General features: G+C 42.7%; 1 protein-coding gene across 2 annotated transcripts; it reads right to left on the minus strand.

Annotated features, from left to right (window-relative positions):
- Positions 1-714: 714 nt before the first annotated feature.
- fubp3 (far upstream element (FUSE) binding protein 3) lies at positions 715-20,811 on the minus strand. 2 transcript variants are annotated; one of them, XM_027025798.3, is made up of 19 exons: positions 20,660-20,811; positions 16,381-16,492; positions 12,052-12,082; positions 11,296-11,345; positions 10,949-11,020; positions 10,689-10,746; positions 9,726-9,888; positions 9,331-9,429; positions 9,070-9,174; positions 8,813-8,915; positions 7,179-7,279; positions 6,660-6,801; positions 4,680-4,840; positions 3,833-3,906; positions 3,613-3,689; positions 3,137-3,205; positions 2,796-2,867; positions 2,582-2,712; positions 715-2,421 (listed from the first exon to the last, which is right to left on the minus strand). In XM_027025798.3, exons 1-19 carry the CDS (start codon positions 20,756-20,758, stop codon positions 2,413-2,415), a joined length of 1,728 nt encoding a protein of 575 aa, XP_026881599.1. In that variant the 5' UTR covers positions 20,759-20,811; the 3' UTR covers positions 715-2,412. The 2 variants fall into 2 exon arrangements, with proteins under 2 accessions (XP_026881599.1, XP_026881590.1); XM_027025789.3 differs by having other exon boundaries at positions 12,052-12,085.
- Positions 20,812-21,197: the final 386 nt, after the last annotated feature.

A 21,197-nucleotide genomic window follows, 5' to 3' on the forward strand; every position in this document is an offset into this window, starting at 1 on the left:
ATCGTTTATGGTGTACCCTATTCGTCTAGTAGATAACTTGAAACGCCTTGCCGTAGACGCAGCGCACAGACATACCATGCTCTTCTGCGAACGTTTTAAAGAAACAAAATGCCGTTGTAGTTCCAACAGATCCTACATGTGTACACGTGAATACATAAAATAAAAAAAACCACAACTATTTAAAATGTGCACACACGGGCTCCGGAAGGCAGGAGAGCACCACCGTGCGCAAGTCTATGCAGTAAAGCAATATATTAACTGACACACAAATGGCTACTTTCCCCGTTGTTAAACTAGGCTACATATTATTGCGCCTACAACCAACGTTATCAGCCAGTCCATCATAAACTTCCCCGACTAACGACAATCACTTTTTTTCTCTTCTTTTCGAACGATCTGCATTAACATTTAATTGGACTTTGACAAGTTCATAAGGCTTCAAATTAATGTTCTTGTATCACCAACGTGAACACACACCAACAAACCACTCTTTTCCTCTTTAAGACAAATCTGCTAGACCATACACCGATCTAAACGGAGTGTATACGAAAGTAATTGAAAAATTACGTTACAAAAGTCCCGAGACAGTAATTTGAATGTAGTCTCATTAATTACGTAAGTGTACATTTCAGATCACAGGCGTGACGTGTCCGTGGAAAAAATGTTTCACATAACTGTTTGACTACATGAATGAACATAAATGAACTCTACATCTTACTTGCGTCCCATTTATTTCAGCTGTTAAAGGTTATAAAGTATCATAGAAAATATAATTTTTCTATACACAACACAAATGATACAAAGCGATGCATTACACATATAAAGTCATCTCCCAAGAGTTAAAGATGGGTAGTGTCCAGTTTCGGGTATATATGGGCGTTCAAGTGAAGATCTAAAACGGGAATGTGTTACAGAAAACCAAAGAAAAGAACTAAAACGATAAAATAAAGAAAAAACACAAAAAGTAGTCTTTTGATATTTTTAATACACGGTTACCTGTACACAAGAAGAAAAAAAAAAAAACCACTAAAATTAAACATTTGAAATTATAATATCCCTTTTCATTAAGCAGTGAAGTTAATACTAGATTCAATTCGTAACTAATCAATCATTCATACATATATTAGATCACACAGTAGAAAGAAAAAAAAAATACTTAAAAAGTTATTAGCATCGGACTACGTGTAAGTCCACAGTGTGTACTGGTGGGGCAATGGGGATATGCTGGGTGGTACCAAATAAGACAACTTTGATCTTAATACTTAGAATATAAAAATCTACAATTAATACACAGACAGGATCTGAAGGCTTAGCAGTCTTGAATGGTGTAGGTACAGAACATACATAAAACCATCGTTTTTTTGTCCATACATCAAGATGCAACATCAAATTTCAAATTACACATTCACAACTTTTGAAAAAAAATTTCAATATGAAAACAGAACAGGGACAGTTTTCCTGCAAAAATGACTCAATAAAGGAAATAACTTCTTTGATTTAATTATATATATTTAAATAAAGTATTTAGTCAAGTATCTGAGTGTACATACATAGTTTTACAAGATAGCAAAGGCAATAAACTCACAATATGCAAGACCCCCTTATTCCCACATCAGATCAAGGTAATAAAAAATTATTTCCAAACACCTAAAAAAAAACCAACCCCTAAGAACTACAAGTTAAACATCTGTCAAAATAAAGAAATCCATCTTTGTTTCAAATATGAAATAAGATATTGCACCTTTTTAAACCAGAGTACAATAAAATGACAATGAAAAACAATACAAAACAAGAGGAATTAAATTAGGAATTGACTGCCAGTTGCCAACATCACTCATTTTGTAAAAAACAAAAAACCAAAAAAAAAACAAAAAAACAAAACATTTTTCCTGTAACAAAACATCACAGTTTCTCACTGAATTAAAATTGCTCTATGTAAAAGGAAAAGAAAACATTTTTCACACATTCTTAAAACATTTCATGACAAAAACAACAAAAGTTATTCAAGACTGCTAAGCCTATAATTACGATTTTATTGCAACAGAACTAGAAAAAAATAGATTATATTGCGATTGCTGAAATGTTACAATTCCGGGGTTCCTTTTGGCGATTTCACTTGAATTAAAAAGGAAGAATAGAAAACAAAAACATCTGTTGTCCGAAAAGGTTCCCGGAAATTGTTCATTCAAATAATGGTGTACACAAGTATTTAGTAACAATTTTACGTTCCTGATTTAGAAATTTCTTTTCTTCTGTTTTAAATTGTACAAGTCATTCTACAGCTAGTGTTTCTCACTAAGAAAAAAGTAAAAGTCTTCAAGGCGTTGCAAATCTAGAAACCTCTGTTACAAAAGGTTTTGTTTGTTTCATCTTCTCAATCATTCAAAAATCTTCAACTAAAGGGAATCCACTCTAATGATCCTACAAGACAGAAGACAGACAATTCCTGAAATATAAAAGGTCCTCCTAGACCACTGTAGGACATTACTGAGTACAACAATTGTTTCTGCTTTCCACTCTGCTGCATTGAAATGCTGATATCAAACAACAGGAAAACGTGTATGTGCACGTGTGTACGTACCTGAAGGCCTGGAGCCTGCGTCTGCTGTGAGCCCTGACCGTAGTAAGCTCCCTGCTGTCTGTAATACTCCACCCATGCAGCACTGTAGTCTGGAGGGGAGCTCTGCTGGGATGCAGGACCTGCAGCCTGACCTGAGACAGCAAGAAAATAAACCATGCGAGACTTCATACTAGGACTGCATACGCTCCAAAGTAATTGCAAAGTAAAAGCTTACTCTGTTTCTTATAATAATCTTCCCATGCTTTGCTGTAGTCAGGACCAGTGTTCTGAGCTTGGCTCTGCTGACCTGATCACAAAGACACAGGCATACACAGGCATACAGGTGCAGGATATCAGCATTATATATTTGAGGACATTTACATGAACAAGGCAATTGCTAAAAATTATTGCAACAATAAAATTAAGCAACTCTGAAGTGCTGCAAGTGTCAAAATTTCACCTCCAGACCAACCCCGAAGTGAATCACAAACTACAAGTTAACCCTAAACCCTTCTTATTTATAAATCTGGAACTAAGAAGAGTACGTTGTAGAGCGCCCTCTAGTGGAATACTTACCCAGTTTTTTATAATACTGCTCCCATGCCTTGGAATAATCCATCTGTCCTGTCTGTGACCCGCTGTGACCTGAAACCAGACAGATAAAACAGTGAGCAACAAGTGGTACAGTGCACAGCAACAGGGTGTTCCTCTGCTCGTCTGCCATTCACACGAACAGACACCTGCACACTGGATACACTCGGATCCCTTCTACGCTTGTATAAGGCATGGAGATCCTGAATTAAACAGAACGCAAAAATCATATTGCATAACCACTTCTTCAGCCCTTAAAGTTAATACATATTGATGGACTACAGAATTTTGCCTTTTAAATGACGAGATAAAAGATGGATCAGGCATAGTAGACCAGTAAAACTGTAAAGGAAAAATATCAAAAGGAAAGATTGCCAGGAAGCATCCTGGATGGGTGCTATGGGGTAAGGCATTAGATGCAGAGGGAGAGCAGCATGTGGAGTGCACAGAGGAGTACTCACTGAGGTCCTGCTGTGTCTGGGTCTGCCATGTCTGGTATGTGGTGCCCCAACCTCCAGTCATAAACGTTTGTGGTCCACTATCAGACACAGGGGAAACACAAAAACCAACAACATTCAGCATATTTTTGAGCAGAACAAAGTTTCGGCCCTTAAACCAGATCCAAATCATGAGCCAAAGAGGAAAGCAACGTGGTTTATGAACAGAAAAGTGGCCACTCACTTCTGGTGCGCAGTGGCGGGGCCCTGGGTGAAGGGGCTCAGCCCAAAACTGCTGCTGCCGCCCATTCCAGAGACCTGAGCCGAGAGAACGGAGGAGTGAGAACTGGGTGGGGTGAAAGGTCTCCCTCACTTAACCACACACACACCGCTATTAAGCCCTGCAGGGCTGATTGATGACAGGGCAGGATGCACAGCTCCGGGAATCCCCATGGTGGGTGTGCACCTCGAAACAAAGGCCAGAACCAGAACCAGCAGCAGGCCAAAGCTTTCGGATGTGTTAACTGGTTGTATCCAACTCACCAAGATATTGATCCCCTCCTCCCTGACAGTTAAGGTCATTTTTTGTTCTTCCCTTGAAATCAGGGAACCATCTTACTCTTACTCACACACACACACACACACACACACACACACACACACACACACACACACACACACACACACACACACACACACACACACACACACACACACACACACACACACACACACACACACACACACACACACACACACACACACACACACACACACACCTCCCCCTGAGGCAGAACCTGTTTCCTCAGTGTTGTGTCCAAGAATGCCAGCTCCGATTTATTCAGCCACACACCAACCACTCAACATGGTACACCGACACTTGGCTATACATCAGTTCAGCACCACAATTCATTTCTCAATGAGTTTAAAAAAAAACTCAAGCCTTCGCATTTGAGCCACTGCACACATTCAGACAGACACTAGTCAAACATCATAAAAAACAAAAAGGGACCACAAGGAATAACGCGTGGTTTGCCGCAATGTCACGAGCAGAGGTGATCATCAGGGGTCAGTGAATCCAAGTCACTTACCCCGATCTTCTCATCAATCAGCTGTCGGGCCACCTCCATCTGCTGCGGGGTACCCCTGATGGTGAAGATGCGCACATTGGGGTCGGTGTTGGGTGGAGGGTTCCTCTGGAGCTCCACGTGAGCGCCTGACTGCTGGTTGATGTTCTTAATAGTCTCTCCACCTAATGAGGACACGGACACTCAGGATACAACTGGGAACTTTTGTAGTGGCCAAAACTGAGACAAGCTGTTTTACTTTTAAATAACTGCAAAATGTGCACTCCTGTTTCACTCTCAAAGTGAAGGAAAGTTCCTTAAATAATTCGCCTCAAGATGTGGCTCACATCACTGCAGTCCACAGCAAAACAGCTTGAGGACCCGCATCTGCCATTAGATCTCAACACACCGAGTGCCGCTCATACTACGGCTGACAGCGGGTTGCACACACGGTAAGACAACAGTCACGCCAAAGGACAAACACAGGGCAGTCCTCATCTGGTCAAGGAGGAACTGCCATCTCAGCAGTGGAAATGGAGCAAGAAATGAGAGCACCCCCCCCCCCCCCCAAGCCTGCTTCTTTTCGCCCCTCTATGAAGGCATGACGGTGGTGGACAGGGTAGAGAGGTGGGGGTGTATAAATGGCCCTCTGCTCAGTCACAAGAGCCTTTATAAGCTTATTGTGAGTAGGTGGGGGCAAGGGGGCGAAGGGATGTCCCCAAAATCAATTACACGTTTGTTCACTTCAGGGTGACGCTTGCTTGACCTGGCCCGACCCCAGACTGAAAACACTTCTTGACACCACCCCCGCCTGTGCGGGGTCCTCGTCAGGGCCGATGGACTGGACATGAGCCAGCAAGCTATTGTCAAACAAATTGAACTTCTGCAATAATGAAGCCATTATTAGCTCTCCAGGCGCACCAGAGAGAGGGAGAAAGAGATTGGGCATTCAGCTGGTGGGCAGAGCCTGGGACTAGCCAGCGCCCTGCTCTTTACATGGGACGAGCTTAGTTATAAAGCGGCAAGGGGGGAGGGGGGGGTCTTAAATGGCGTGAGAGAGTTTTGCTGGTGGTCTTAAACGCTGAGTGAAAAGACGCCCCAGTGAAGCACTTAGCCAGAACAATGAAGTACGCAATTCAGAGTGGAGAACTTAACACGTTGGAAATTAAGACCTCCTTGGAATAATGGACTGGGAGGGAGGGTAATTTTAAAAACAAATTTTCAAACAAATGCATTATGTGAAAGTACACTACCAGGAGGCAAAAGCATGTATTTGGAAGCTCTTAGATAGCTGATAATGAAGCAGCATCAACATTCAATAAGCTAATTCTATAAATAAACAGATGATGTTATGGAACTAAACGAATGCTGATTAAAGATCACCTGCATGACCGATGTCAGTTTACAATGAATACAGTAATTAATTCCACTTCACATATCTCAGTCCCAACCTGGGACTCAAACGCAGGTCTGACGGGAGGTGAACATGAGCTCTGACCACTGGACCAAAGAGCCATCTCCTTGGCAGAGCATTGCGTTTAACCTTCTGATGAGGGTCTCCGTCACACAGTCCCTCTACATGGCCTCGTTCGACGGTCAGATGGCATCAAGGTAGTCGGATTATTTACCTCTCTAAAATCCAACGCCAGTGCATATTAAAGGGGCCCTGAAGGGTTATCATTTAATCCTGAAATAAAAAAGGTACGTTTGGTGCAATAAGAACTGCCTAGGGTGGTGGTTTTCATAGCCCAAAATAACCTGATCAGCAGCATGCCATCGCAAATTACAAAGGTCAAGTGGATTAGAAAAGATGGATCAAGTGTTTAGTTTGCTAGTGAAACAAAAACACAAAGCATGTGGTTAAAAGGAAGGTTGCACAGACAGTTTTGTACTGTGGGTCCCACGGGTGATGTTTCTGTCAATTAGCGGTTAATCACTAACTGGTGGTGATTAAAAGAATTTGCCAACTTTCCATGCTTATAAGAGAGGCACAGGAAGCACTACCTTTGCCGATCACAAGACCACACTTGTCTGCTGGTATCGTGTAGGTCACTTCTTGTATTCCTCCTGGGGCGCCCATGTTCCAATCGCTGCGACCTCGGCCTCGCCCACGAGCTCCAGCTGCACCCCCAAAACCATCCCGCTCCTGAGGGGAGAACACAAACCCAGCACAGAAAAAAAGCTAAATTTCACTCTTTTCTTTTCAGTCTGAGGGAGCACGGAGATTCCACAGAGAATAAAAGACATTTCACATAAAACAGCATTTCTAAACAAATGATCCTTAAAGAAAAAAAAAAACCAGATAATCAAAATACATCATCAAAATGGAATAGTCCTAACACCAGACATAAGCCTTCTACAAAAACCCCTACTAGAATTAGAATAAACCCATTATGCTAATAAAGGCACAGAGCCGAGATGGGAGCGCTGCTTCAGAGATGATCGGCCCCAGTCCTCCCACTGAGCGGGCTGGTAACCCTACTCCCACATGCCCGCTGCTGCCCGCCAGGGGGACACACGCACCTGTGCTGTGTGCACCAGCTCGTTGATGAGGTGCACTGCGTGCTGACACCTGTCTGGCTGACCCATCACCTGTGCAATCCGATCCGGACTGATTCCGTCATCTGGGGAGAGACAGACACACACACACACAATCAGCCAGGGCCTACTGGGATTTGTACGCGCGCACACACGCACAGAAATGTTGCAGCACAATAGCTCCTGAAGTCAAGCCACCACAGTTTGGGTTGTATCTTCCATGAACCCAAATGTTTGCGTGGTCATGGTCCATCCACATCATGGCACCCAAGCAGCCATTAATTCATTTTAGAAAACTAAAAGTACACATTATGCATTTGTGAAAATAAAGTACACCTGTAGTTGCCATTATAATATTGTCTGAGTTAATTTGCTTTCCCCTCCTGGCGATGCTCTCCCAGGCAGTGTGTGGTCGAGGTTTTACCACCCACACCAAGTCAGTGGTCGAGAGATGCTTCAGAAGCATCCATTTGTTGTTTTGTGAAGCTGGTGGAGGGATGTGTCACTGGTATACACACCATGAGTTTACAGAAGGGGGAAGAGGAAAAAAAAAAAAAAAAGTTAAAGTGTATCCTCATGGGACTACAGTCATCACACGACCTCCAAGTTTGGCAAGCAGCAGTAGGTAATTGGGTCTGTAAGAGGAGTGCGGACCAGAACACCGACATAGCTGTTCCAGACAGCGAAGGGTGGGAGAATAAGAAATTACCCCAGGAGCCCATGTAAACTTAATCCCATCTGAATAGGGTTTAAGGCTGCAATTAACAAGCATCCATTGAGACAAGCAAAAGCACCTCCAGATGCCAGTCAGGGCCAGTCTAGGCATTGTTTGGGTTCCCCCCCAAGACTGGTGCTAAAACGATACTGGCAATGTTGTAAAAGTAACTAAATGGAGCCCAAACTGGTACTTTTGAAAAGAACATCAACCACATTCAATAAACAAATGTTTATTAGAACTGTGTTTGAGGCACTAACTACAGTAGGCTTCTGCTGCAAACAGAGCAAGTGTGATATGAACTAGTAATGGGACACACGAGTGGGGGGGGGGGGGGAGAGTATGCGATTTTCTACTTACCCCAGATACTGTCACTCAACATGTTTATTGACCAAATTTTACTTCTTTAGTTTAGAACTAAAACTGGTAACATTGCTACACTGGAAGTCGTCAACAAAAACAGCTGAACATACATGCCCACAAACTTCTCTCAACTCATTCAAACTGCACACTGACTAGTCAGTGTGTTTCAGGATGCAGTATGACAACCATAAAAGTGAATGAAAACATCACTATAGGGAGTTTTTAGCAGGCCGAGAGACATTCGTGGACTTAATTTCAAAGGCCATTATACTTGCTGTTGACTTCCAGTGTGAGCAACTTTAGCAGATTTTATTCTAAACTAAAGAAGCAAAATTTGGACTCTAGGCATGTCTTGGCTGATGGATTGCATCTGTGGTAAGTTTTATTTTTTGCTGAACTATCCCTTTAAGAGGGATACCAGTAGATACCAGAGTGTCATACTGGTGCCATACTGGTAGTGGATTTTGGTACCTGGCCCTAGTCAGGGAAAGTCAGAACTGCCAGCCCGACAGCATCTTGGTGTTCGGAGCAACACACTGACCTGGCTTGAACTGGATCCTCACGCCAGCATCATTCTGGATCTTCTTGATCATCTCACCGTTTCTGCCAATGACGATGCCCACTGCAAACCTCGGCACAGCCACCTGCTCAGAGACGGCACATCAAAACGGCTGGCAAGAAAAACGACCAAGCAAGATGCTACACACATCCCCAACTAAGGCCAGTAGTGCTGTTTAGAAAAGGTATTGGAATAAACCTATTTAACGACTTCTCAAGTGTGTGTGCATGCGTACTCACATCCACACTGCTTCCACCCAGCCTGGAGCCAAAGTCACCCCGGCCAGTCCTGAAGTCCCCCTGGTCCTTCTCCCGAATGATCTCCACTACAAGCTCCCGCGCTTGCTACAAGACACACACACACACACACACACACACACACACACACACACACACACACCTTAGCCGCGAAGCAACAGAAAACACTCGCCACCAAATCCTTCTTGTGGGTTAAATAGTCTAAATTTTTCATGGGGGTAATGGCAGATGGAGGCACCCCACCTGCACTTTGTAGGGGTCCCCAGTGATCCTGAGGGGCTTGTCTGCTCCTGTGGGCATGGGACCATCCTGAATCATGATCATCTTCACCCCTGTTCTCTCCTGGAGTACACACAACAGACACACATGCGAGGCCAGAATTAAAAAGCTGCTTACACAGAACTCAAACATTTTTTGCTCCGCATGATCAAATGTAAAAAAAAAAATAAAAAAATAAAAAATAAAAAAAAAAAGAAAGAAAAATAATTAAGTTTTATTTTAATGAAGGGGAAATTAAAATTGTTTTATATACAAATGTTTATAACAGCATAAGAGACCATGATTAATCCCTCACACCCCAAGCATGCAAATTTGAATGCATTATTGTAATATGTTCTGTGTTTGAGAGGTGGGTGCACCTGTAGCTGTTTGATAGTGTCCCCTCCTTTGCCAATGACCAGACCCACTTTGCTGGCTGGGATCAAGATCTCTTGGACAGCGCTGTTGGCGTCCATGTCACTGTGGAAGCCGGGGCCGTTCCGACAGCGGTCCACGATCTGGCCGAGCAACCGTTTGGCCTGCCTGGTGGACAGAAGCAGCAGAGGCATGATGGGCGGGGCCAAGGGGCTACTTGCTAAACAGCACAGGGTGTTCACATGCACAGCAAACCAAGCAAATGTGCACAGGGAGGGTTTCCATTTACCACATGCTTCAGTAATACTACTATTAATGCACTACAGATACAGCACCAAATACTCTCAGCATCAAACCCAACCAATGTGAAGGTTTCCATTTATTAAAAAAAGAAAAGATTAAAAGCAAGTAAGAACATCAAGTTTAAAAAGACTAAATAAAGACACACCCCCCCCCCCCCCCCCGGTGTACCATTGGTATGAATGTCTCTCTAGTTTACTGAAGAATTACAATTCAAGTCATATATATTGCAAACTCAAGCCATCTTCATCCAACCCAACCATAACACTTATTCCAGTGTCAGAAAATTACCTAAGAAGCTCCCCAAAACCAGCCATTTTCAGGTGCCTAGTTCATAAACAAATAAACTAACCAGCCAGATTAAGTTTAAGACATCTGATTGCATCATCCTGGTCATTTCATAACCAGAAAAATCTGCAAATTGTTAGTACTAAAATGATCAATGGTTCCTTCTACAAAGACTTGGGTTATCCAATATTCGATATTTACATCTTTAACTATCCAAAATTAAAACCATGACCTTTCACATCAAAGGTCATAAGCATGCATACAGAAGACCCTTGTAAACATTGGTTTATTGTTCCGTAAAACACACCAGTGGGGTTTAGTACAGAGAGGTCACACACAGGGCGACATCAGAGATTGCATGGAAACAGAGTTAGCCTTACTCTATGCTCTCTGGACTCCCCGTCAGGGCGCAGGGTCGGTCAGCCATACCTCCACTATCTATAGGGGCAACACATGCGCGCACACACATTTTACCACAAACATACAGCGCAAAACAAAAAAAGCAAAAAGACCACCCCTCCTCAACAGCAGCCAAAGGATATAACTTCATATCTTAAAAAGCGTGGGAGGTTATATGCATGTTTGTGATTTACATAAACATGATGGTGTGTGTAGGTGCGGGTATGGGGGAGACTCGTACCAGCTGCTATCTGGATCTTACAGCCCGATTCCAGCTGGATTCTGGTGATCTGCTCACCACCTCTTCCAATGACTAAAAATACATGAGATGAAGGAGACAAATTAAGAACAATTTTGTGTATATAATAAACAATAAAAGCCTGAAAACTATTTTCCTATTCTAGAAATAAAATACTGCAAAACTGAATGAACATTCAAGTCACTGAACTTTCAGGATTGCTTGGCAAAAGAAATTAAGTTTTTAAAAAAGCTGAAATGCTTTCAAATTAAAAAAAAACAAAAAAACAAAACAAAACAAAACAAAACTATTTTGCAAGACAAAAAGCCAGGTTCTGGCTTCACACTTACTGAAGCCCACCATCTTGTCAGGCACTTTGAAGTCCTCCGTCACTATAGCCCTGGAAAAAATAAATAAGAAATTCACAATGAAACAAGATTATGTGATTAACAATAAAATATTTTAATAACTACACACTGGCTCTGCATGTTTAAAATGCTTTTTTACTGTACATGGTTCTTTTGGGTGAAACTTCAGCAAGAGGCATCTGCGTCTGAGAAAAAAAGCTCTAAAAGTTGACGTGGTAATTCACTACACTATAACCAATCTCTCCCTCACACAGACATACACCATAACACCAGTCTATTAGCAAATCGTGTGCATTTTGCCCTCCTGACAAGCTGCTCTGAGTGCACGTGGCCGTTTGTACTAGTGAAGACAGCAGGGCGAATACTGTCCTAAGCTGGCCTGGCTGGGGAAGCATGCAGGTCACAAAGCAACCAACCAAAACAAGCAGCGAAATCCTGCGAGCATCTTGGAGGTCCCTGACTGACCACCTTGTCTAGACAACGCCTTCCTAGAACACGCGCCTGAAAAGATATTCTAGGGTGCAATTTCCCCTTCTTTAACATCTGAATGTTGGAAATTTTATTGTGCAGGGAAAATGAAGTTTTCCACAGCTTGACCCTCTCCTGCAGCAGAAGCCATCTCATTTCACATTAGGACAGGGCTGATATTAAGAGAATATAATGCATGTTGATACGTTTGAAATGAGTGAGAAAAATAGACTTCATTTTAAGCAGATTTATGATTGGCTATGCACTCACCTTGGATGTACCATTGCACCAAGCTGGGTACCTACTTTGGGAAAAATAAAAGGAGAAAAATGGGTACAAATGTTTTCCAACATATCAATAACAAAGAAAACTGCACATTGCTATTGTATTGCTGCTGTGTAATGAGGCTGATTTTGCCCAATGTATTCTTCCCTCAAATCTGCTACCAAGGGAGTGCGGCTTACAGACAACAGGGGACTGTGCTCCCTCTCACAGGAAGTCACACCGCATGCGTCGGCGGCTCAGGGACAAGCTGCCATACACCGACATCTCCTTTTACAGAGGCGCTGCCGTAAACCACCCGACACAAAGCAAAGAAATGCATCGTTTCTCAGATTCCCCTAAGCGCAAATCTCCGCTTGAGTGGGTCCCCAGGAAAAGAGTTATGTTACTTCTGAGAAAACCTACTCAGTATGAGGATTAATAAAAAAATTAACATTTTATAATTGTGTTCAAACTATTTCTAATTGCATTTAAATAAAGCACAGCCATTTCAAAAATCCTAGGAAAATCCAAGAAATTATATAAAAGCCTGGTGTTATGTATGCATGAAGAGTGTATTTCAGGCTCCAGACTGTGATGGGAGCAGGCACAGCGACGGCATTTGAGTGCTCCAACGCCCTTTGATCTTGAACACCTTCCGACAACACAGGTAGCTAGAGGCAATGAAGACTGGAAGTTAACTGGCAATAACCTCGCCCCGTGCATGCTACTCAAAACCGATCAAATTGCCACCAAACATCTTCGCTCTCCAGAACATTTTCTTTCCACAGTAATTAAGTGCAGCTATCACAATATAATTGCAGTGAGGTTGATTGCATACTGCAGGTCCAGAAATAGCGCTTTGGCATTGAGGACTATGACCAAATTTTATTTAAAACCTGTAACAAGTAACATGATTTTAAATCATTTTCAACTAAAAGCAAAAAACATGTTTCACAATAGTGCAACTATGTCCACACCAGACTGAGAAATTAAAATGAAAATACATTAATATTGGCAAGTAATAATACTTTGCATGAACAACCCCTTCGACACTCAAGTACTGAAAGAAAACCAGTTTAGTACTCGGACAGTAAAGTAAGGTCCCTAACTCGGTCCCGACAGCTGGTGCATTAAAACTGATCCAAGTAAAAGAGAGGTATTCATTTGTTCTTTTCATTCTGTGATATTTCACATTCCTATACTATTTGAAATATTCCAACATGTCCTACAAGTTTATTCTCATCAGCTAGCAAACGCATGAACATGAAAACTAATGAATTTAAAGAATCTTCATTATACAGAGGAAAATGCTGGGGGGAAAAATGGATATTTGAACAGTCTGAATGTTTACAGATATATTCTAGACCAACTAGGAATAAATGACATGGTGAAGTTGTACTAAACATCAGCAGGCATATTAATGATTTCACACTGCAAGTTAAACAGGTTTATCAGCAAACCAGCCCTAAATGTTCAGACAAGCCCAACCTGAGGTATGTAAACATACAGTGCCCCATAATTTATTACACAGGAATGATTCCATGTCGACGCTCTATCTAAGAGTTTAAAAAATGATAATGGCTTTATGCTTACAGTCTGAACATAACACATCTGCCAATCACTGCTTCTACACAAGGTTACTTCTAAGCAGCATGGCTCATTTGAAGTGTACAAGTATCTGAGAGTGAGCAAGCATGTGTGTGTAAATACAAAGTACAAACAGTCCCTGTTGACACTAGCCAGCACTGCACAGGTCACACCATAACCCATGGTTCCCTGAGTCTCTCCAGGTTAACATTTAATTGTCACCATCCGCACGCTGAGGTTTCATTCAATGTTCCTTCAGTATCTCTGATCAGTGACCCTACTGGATAATGATAGGTCAGCCCCTGCGACATCAACAGCCATGGTCAGACCACCGATGGCTTAGTCATTCATCAGCAACATCTAATGACCTGTGATTGGATTCTGAAAGACCAATCACGTAACATCCAATATGAATTTTGCTGGCTAGAGGCCAATGCCCAGAGCAATCTCCTGTACAGTGATTTCTTCACTCTGTACTTCATGTTTTGTAGCATTTTTAGGGAGGGGGGGGGGGGGGGGGAGATTACACAAGCAAAAAAAAAGTTCACAGGCCAGTTCACAGGTTGAGTGCCTCAGCAAAGGAAAGACACCACTACAACAAACAAGCTACAATATATTTAATTTACAATAAACTGGTAAATGTGTGAGTGTTTTTTATATACGTGTGTGTGTGTGTGCGCGCGTGTATATACACACATATATACATATACATACACACATATATTACACACACATACATGTGTGCATACACACACACACATATATATATTACACACACACACACACACACACACACTCCTAGCTCTGAGACCGATGGACATGAACCATCTCACGTTCTGAAACTATTTCACCCATCTGTGCCTCTTGAACATCTAAGTGTTTTTTGTTTTTTTTTTTTTAATCTCCCTGCCCCCTCAGTACGTCTTTAAAGTTGAAGAAATGCACCTCTGATTGGGGCCACATGTGAGAGGTGCTGAAGTCCAGGGCTGACTACACCCCCACACCCTGCCCTCCCTGCTTTACTGTGGCCTGGGGCTTAATTGACTTCATGCTCTGGGGTGTAATTCCTCGGTTCCTCCAACCTCCTGAAGTGAACCTGCCAAGGCTGCACCCCTCCTCTGAATGGACCACCCCCCAGGCGTCTGCACCCCTGCTCCCCCTGTGCAGCACTGCTCACGGCAGGGAGAACGACATCAGGAGCCAGCGGCACTGACCACCACGTGCGCGTACGTTGGAGAATAACCAGATTCAATCCAGCTTATGTACTTATCCATTTGCAGCATTTAAAACACATTAAAAGATACTGTGTTCAAAATGATCATTAATACCAATGTTAAGCTTTATTCTAAATATTAAACAAAAGTTGCAATTAGCAGTCAATAAATAACCATTTAATAGAAGTACTCCAGAACTCGAGCACAAAAATTGCAGTAAAAGGTAAACTACATTCTACTATGTATTTTTTTTAAACAGCTCAAAATTCACCATACACTATTTGTGCAGCAATCCTGTCATCATTCCCTAAACATATGGGGAATGGTGTTAACAGAAAATAAATTTGTGATTTGACAGACCATAGTGTGCGCATCAGTGCCTTAAATTCTCTACAGCTTTAAACAGCACGCTGTCGTTACTTAGGCAGACTAACTACCTGTCCCCTCTTTCCATTGCTTGCTGCTTTTATCATATTTTTTCAACTATTCTAACGCATCAGTCAACGATAACGCTGTTTGTGTCTCGGGACCTTGCAAGATACAGATGAGTGGGGTTGTACCGACCCGAGTCAAACACTCTCGAGATGTTCTTTCGGATGCTTCCTTTTAAGGAGATTGAATAGATTTGTCAAACTACCTCTAGAAGTGCAGATGGTTGCGCCCCCCCCCAAAAAAAGTTATCTAGCTAACTTTAGATTGAGAAATATCTGATTGTGCATAGTCACCACTGCCAGACTACTGACAGCACTTTTGGCACCAACTCCATCTGGCATGCTGTCAGCTCATGTTGAACAGTTTTTCAAATATGTTACACCTGAAAGAGACCATGTGATGGACACACAAGATATAATTTGCCAGTCAGCATAGCCATCTGTTAGGCAATCATTCTGCAGGTTTGGGAAAGCAACGGGGACCCACATTGTTACTGGCTTTCGAAGTTTTATGTGAAGTTTGGAAACACAAGTAGGATATAAAATGTCAAACTATACAATTTGAAAAGATCGTGTACGTCTTCGAGATCAATCGTGATATAATATTAACCGATTGCCCACCCCTACTTCACATGATTGAAACGAACGTCTCTCCAGGTCATGACACCTAGTAGCATGAGTCTCCTCTGAGATTAGAGAGACTGCAGAGATCACTGGGAGAGCGTTTCTGAATTCTGATAGCCCACTGGCATCAAGATGCATATGAACAAGTCAGCCACACTGAACAAGAGCAATAAAGCCACAAAGCAAACAGCTTAAACAGCAAGCACAAGGCCAAACATCTTAATCAGTAATTTACATGGACAAATATAAACAATATGGGCATAAATACTGACGTGTGCGTGTCTAATATATATATATATATATATATATATATATATATATATATATAAAAAAAAAAAACACACAAGTATGGTGTATGCTCGCATGGATTTGTTTAGCCACAGTATATCAGAAATCTAGTTGTGTGCTAGACACACAGACACCTTTTATTTTTTATATACACACACACACACACACACACACTTCGTGAGTCAGCTTACCTCCTTCATCTAGGGAGCGTTTCTGCCCTCCATACCCATAAAGCGAAGGGTCAACAACAGGGGAAGAGTGGTTCAGATGAGGCATCTGGTCTCCGCCCATCTTAGCCGCAATCTGGGTTTATCAGGTCGAAACACAAACGTAGAGAGGGGGTGGATTAGAGGACATGGCGATCGCCCACGAGAAGGTGAACCACAGCATAACCTCATGCGCACTCTGAGCCAAGTTGAGTAAAGCTACAGAACGTGGCTACTGCCTCTACGCAACAAGTGCTTGCCTTCAGCAACAAAGACAGCCAAAACTTTGAGTAGTGTGGCTGTCAGCACATTCTGTCCTAGAACAAATCTTAGCTCCTGTGATGAGGAGTCTTTTAAACGCATTGTTGGAAGACTAAGACAACTCGAGAGAGGCCGGTTTCAGGCCGCACGGCAGTGATCGTTTGCTCACTTTTCATAAAAAAAAAAAAAAAAAAATGTAAAAAAACTTTTTTTAAAAAATAAAAATCACACAGCTTCCGCTCTCCAATTAGCTATTCGTGAACGCAGATGGCGGGCGTTGGAAAGTAAAAGCCGGCACAAAGGAGACAGCACTTCTCCATTCTTTTCCTGCATTGTCTTTCTCTATTGGAAAGTATAGCCTTTCAGAAAATTACACAAAATTGAGATGTCTGTCTGCCTGCCCGCCCGATTGACGCGTACTTGCAAAATGGTGGGGGAAGGCTGGGAGGAGGAGAAAAAAAAAAAAATCAAAATGTAATGTCTCCAATTAGTGCCTCCCAATTAGAGGCTTCCATCACCTTCGGGGCGTTGACACTGCAGCATGAAACATCCTGGTGCATGCAAGTGTGAGAGAAGGCGGGGCAGTTCTGAGAGGAAGCAGGAGATGGAGAGAAAGCAGGAAAAAATTATAGAGGAAGTGAGGGAGAACAAGAGCATAGGAGGCAAAGAGAGGGAAGGAGAGAGCGAGCGAGAGCATGTACCCCCCCCCCCCCCCCCCCAGCTAAACCCTCTTTCTGGGGAATGCTAGGCTGGTATGCCAACAATGTGAGCACACGGATAAATCAGCCAGCCAGGGAAAAGTCTCGGACTCACTGAAGGGGGAGGTAAACAGTGGGTCAGAATTCCTCTAGCCAACAACCGGCCACTTGTTGCTGGCTTCGGGGGCGTCCTCGGACCCAAGTGAGCATAAATGAAGAAGGGCATTACGACAATTACTGAGGAAAATGGTCTGGGGCGGGGCAGGGTTGTTGGAGGGCTTGCTCCGTGTAAGGGAACACCGCCGGGTGGAGAGCAGACAGTTCAGGTCACATGAAGCTCTATAACCATTTGAGATGCAACAAGCTTGTCAGCTTCAAGGAGAGCGTGTGTAGGTTAGGCAACTTATGAACCTGATTAGGACCAACCAACATGAATGCTCAAATGCAGTTTATACGACATGTCCGAGTAGCAGACTTGTGCCAAAGATGCCTAACAATAAGCCAACATTACAGTGAGGTACAGTGCAGGTACACGCTCACAGGGACATATTGGCAACATACTGAACTGGCTAGGACCAACCAACGCAAATGCTCAAACGCAGTTTATACGACATGTCTGAGTATATTGGTCTGGCACAACACAGAGATCCTTACAAGCTACTTCTTTACTTTCGACAGAGTTCATAAAAGCTGAACGTGTGGACGGCTATGTCTGACCTGCTCTACTGTACATGGCCCCAGGAACCCCAAGCCTGCGAAGGAATATGAAAACAGGAGGCAGCCCTCAGATAAAAGGTTGCACGATATATTGTCAGATAATTATCATCGCAATACTAGAATCCGTTATGATGGCATTGCAGGAAGATGCAATAAACAAATTAGCCTTTATATTGTATACAAATATAAAAGCACTTTACATTGTGACAAACCTTAGATTTTTAAGGAATCATTGCATTTACATGATCCAACACTTTCCAAAAATAATGCTGGGTGATCTTTAATTGTGCCATAAGAGTTCACTGGCATGTTTTAATATACTGCAAGCCTATATCAATATCAGATCTACCACATTGCCACTGAGAACACAAAATTGCATTAACCACTGCTAGCTTCAAGAAGGGAAAGAGAATCTGTAGAGGTAACCATCCTAACCTTTCAGCTGCTCTTGCAAATATCAAATTATTTATTATCTACCAGTTTGGAAATATTATTGTGGACTACCTGCTGGGACTAAGGTAGTCTCAGAAGTAGAAATTGTGTGAAAAGATTGGACCTGAATGCTTATTAGATTGTGGTGCTTTTGAAACAAGTATCAAAAGCTGGTTATTTTGACAGGAAAGAACCTTGAAGCTCTTTACAAAGCAATACCAGCGAGTCAAAAATGAACAAAGCATCTTTATCATGTAGAGAAACACCTTGAAGTCAAAACAGCATGGAAAGGAATGCACATGTACCTTCCACTAAATGAAAGAGGCAATGTGTTTTAAAATCCTTTTGACCCCACTGATTTGAAGTCACAGATTTGTCAGCTTTATTTCCTAATGATTTGTACAATGGGCAACTTGAGTTCAATTTTTTGTACACTGTTACAGCAATTATGCATTGCGAGTAAACGTTGGCAAGCTCAAAGAAAAAGATGACAGCCATTTTCTTTGACTCTCGCAACAGATGTGTGAGTAACATGTGGCAGCCCTGGGTCATGACAGGTAGCCAAACAGTAAAAGTATAACTCAGAAATTGCAAGAGAGCAGCAATAAAAAAGCATGACATCACTGCTCCACTGCACACTTCTGGTTTTTCATGTTATACAAGGACTCACAGCAAGGTAGGACTGACAGGATGCCTTTCTACTACCAACCTTTCTTCAACTCAACATAAAAGCTTATGTGGTTGTGTTTTGAAATGGTAGACAATTATAGTTAACATTTAAAAATTCAACAAAAACGACCAAATATGAAATACATATGGTAGTTTTGTTGAACACTGTCGTCATTAATAACGCCTTAATGAAAACGTACATTCTTAAGACTTTTTAAGCCTAATGTTTGGTGGAGAGGATGCAAATTACCCTAACGACACGGTTACACATATAGGCAAGAATTGCTCTCTGCGTAGTTGTTTCAACTAAAACAAACAAGTTGTGTGTGATTATTTTTCTTCTCCTCTGAAGGTTGAGAAGGCCCACAGGAGCAAACATTTACGCTTAGTGCTTTTTTTTGAAAAAAACATGACTTTCAGTTGTTTCAACCTGATGGAAACGAAAACGCGCTTTTCAGGTAATGCATTCTCTTTGACGTACTCGACAGCGAAATGGCCGTGTCGTGTCGTGTCTTCGCAATCAGTTCTATCACTTCACTCAGCTGACTGTGTTAACGCCATACTTTCTAAGCTTTTAACTTAAAAAGCTAGCTGCCTGCTAGCCACGTTGGCTATTAATGCTGGATCGCGTTTCACCAAGCGAATATCCTACTGTGGAACACCGAATAACGTCAGGCTGTCTGACTAACGCAAGGAGAAAACGCACGTTGTCAGCGCCCTCCCGCACGTAACGCGCTATAAATCTGCTAAAACATTACTTCGGTCGGACAAAACTTGCGCCAAGTTGGCCGACGAACACTGCAAACCAACTACTTCACCGCCGGTACCAAGTTGGGGGAGAAAGCAGCCAAGCCACAACGCCGTTTCTACGCCGACACGACAAGCCACTCGACCGTTTATTTTTTGTTTGTTTGGTTTTTTTAAAAGAACGCGGCGACGCAGCTCGAGCGCGAGCCAACTTCGCGCAGTGTGCGCGTGAAATCAGGTGGTTGCAAGGCTTCGCGGAACTAGGCCACACGGCCAGCCTTAGCCGAGGCGCTCGCTAGCCGAGGCATCGGCTAACTAGCTGTAACTTCTGTGGCACTACAACAGGTTGCCGTTTGTTGCTTGGGTTTAGTTTTTTGGGGTGTTTTTTTTTTGTTTTTTTGTTTTTTAAAGTAACTCTGGGCCGAACAGTCGTAAAGTTGTTTAATAACTACGTCAACCGATTTCTGCAACGGGAAAATCAAATGCATTTTGTTCTTGATTTATTTTCGGGCGTCTTCTGGCCCGCGTTGTCTTAATCTGCACGCATTGCCATGTCTTCACACTTGGACCTTGTGTGTAGCCTGTTAGCTAGCCCAGTGTGTGCACAGGAGTGTGTTTGCTACTAGCGAGAGGGGCTGGGGGGTTACGCTGTCTAAAAAGTACATTCCTCCAACACACCGAAAGGACTTCCTCGCTTAACCTCCGCATTCTACCGCATTTCGCCGTTTTAAGGGCATTACCTGTCGAGCCCGGTGTAAAGCGTCGGCGAAGCCGTCTGGTTTCATTCCAGGCTGAGCCACCGAGGCCTGTCCCTGCACCAGCTCCGCCATCATCATCATCCCTACCACGGCAGCTCGCGGCAACACATAAAAAAAAAAAAATGCGAAGAGCGAGCCGACCAGGAAACACGCGCCCGACCCAGGAAGCGGAAACGCGCCGCGCTGCTAGGAAATACCGCGAGAGGGATTTTCCCCTGCAGTGTTTCGACTGTGAAGGCAGGCTGTTATTTCGTTTAGTTTTAGTGAGGTATAACTAGATGGAGTAAACAGCACACACACAAAATAAAATAAAAATAACCTACCAACTAATAAGTTGCAACAAAATAAGCAAACCGAAAAGGCAATTTTTTATTTTTTTGTCTTTTCTATCTATCTTGCTACAGAATAAGGGTACTACACACTAACTACACGTTAACGTTGCAGTCAATAATTACATTTAAACGGCATGAATATACCGAGCTCACTTAGGATTTTGATTAATCGTCTCCATAACCTTCCA

This window comes from Electrophorus electricus, chromosome 8 (assembly GCF_041902795.1).
Source record: "Electrophorus electricus isolate QZ-2024a chromosome 8, ASM4190279v1, whole genome shotgun sequence".
Classification (NCBI taxonomy): domain Eukaryota; kingdom Metazoa; phylum Chordata; class Actinopteri; order Gymnotiformes; family Gymnotidae; genus Electrophorus; species Electrophorus electricus.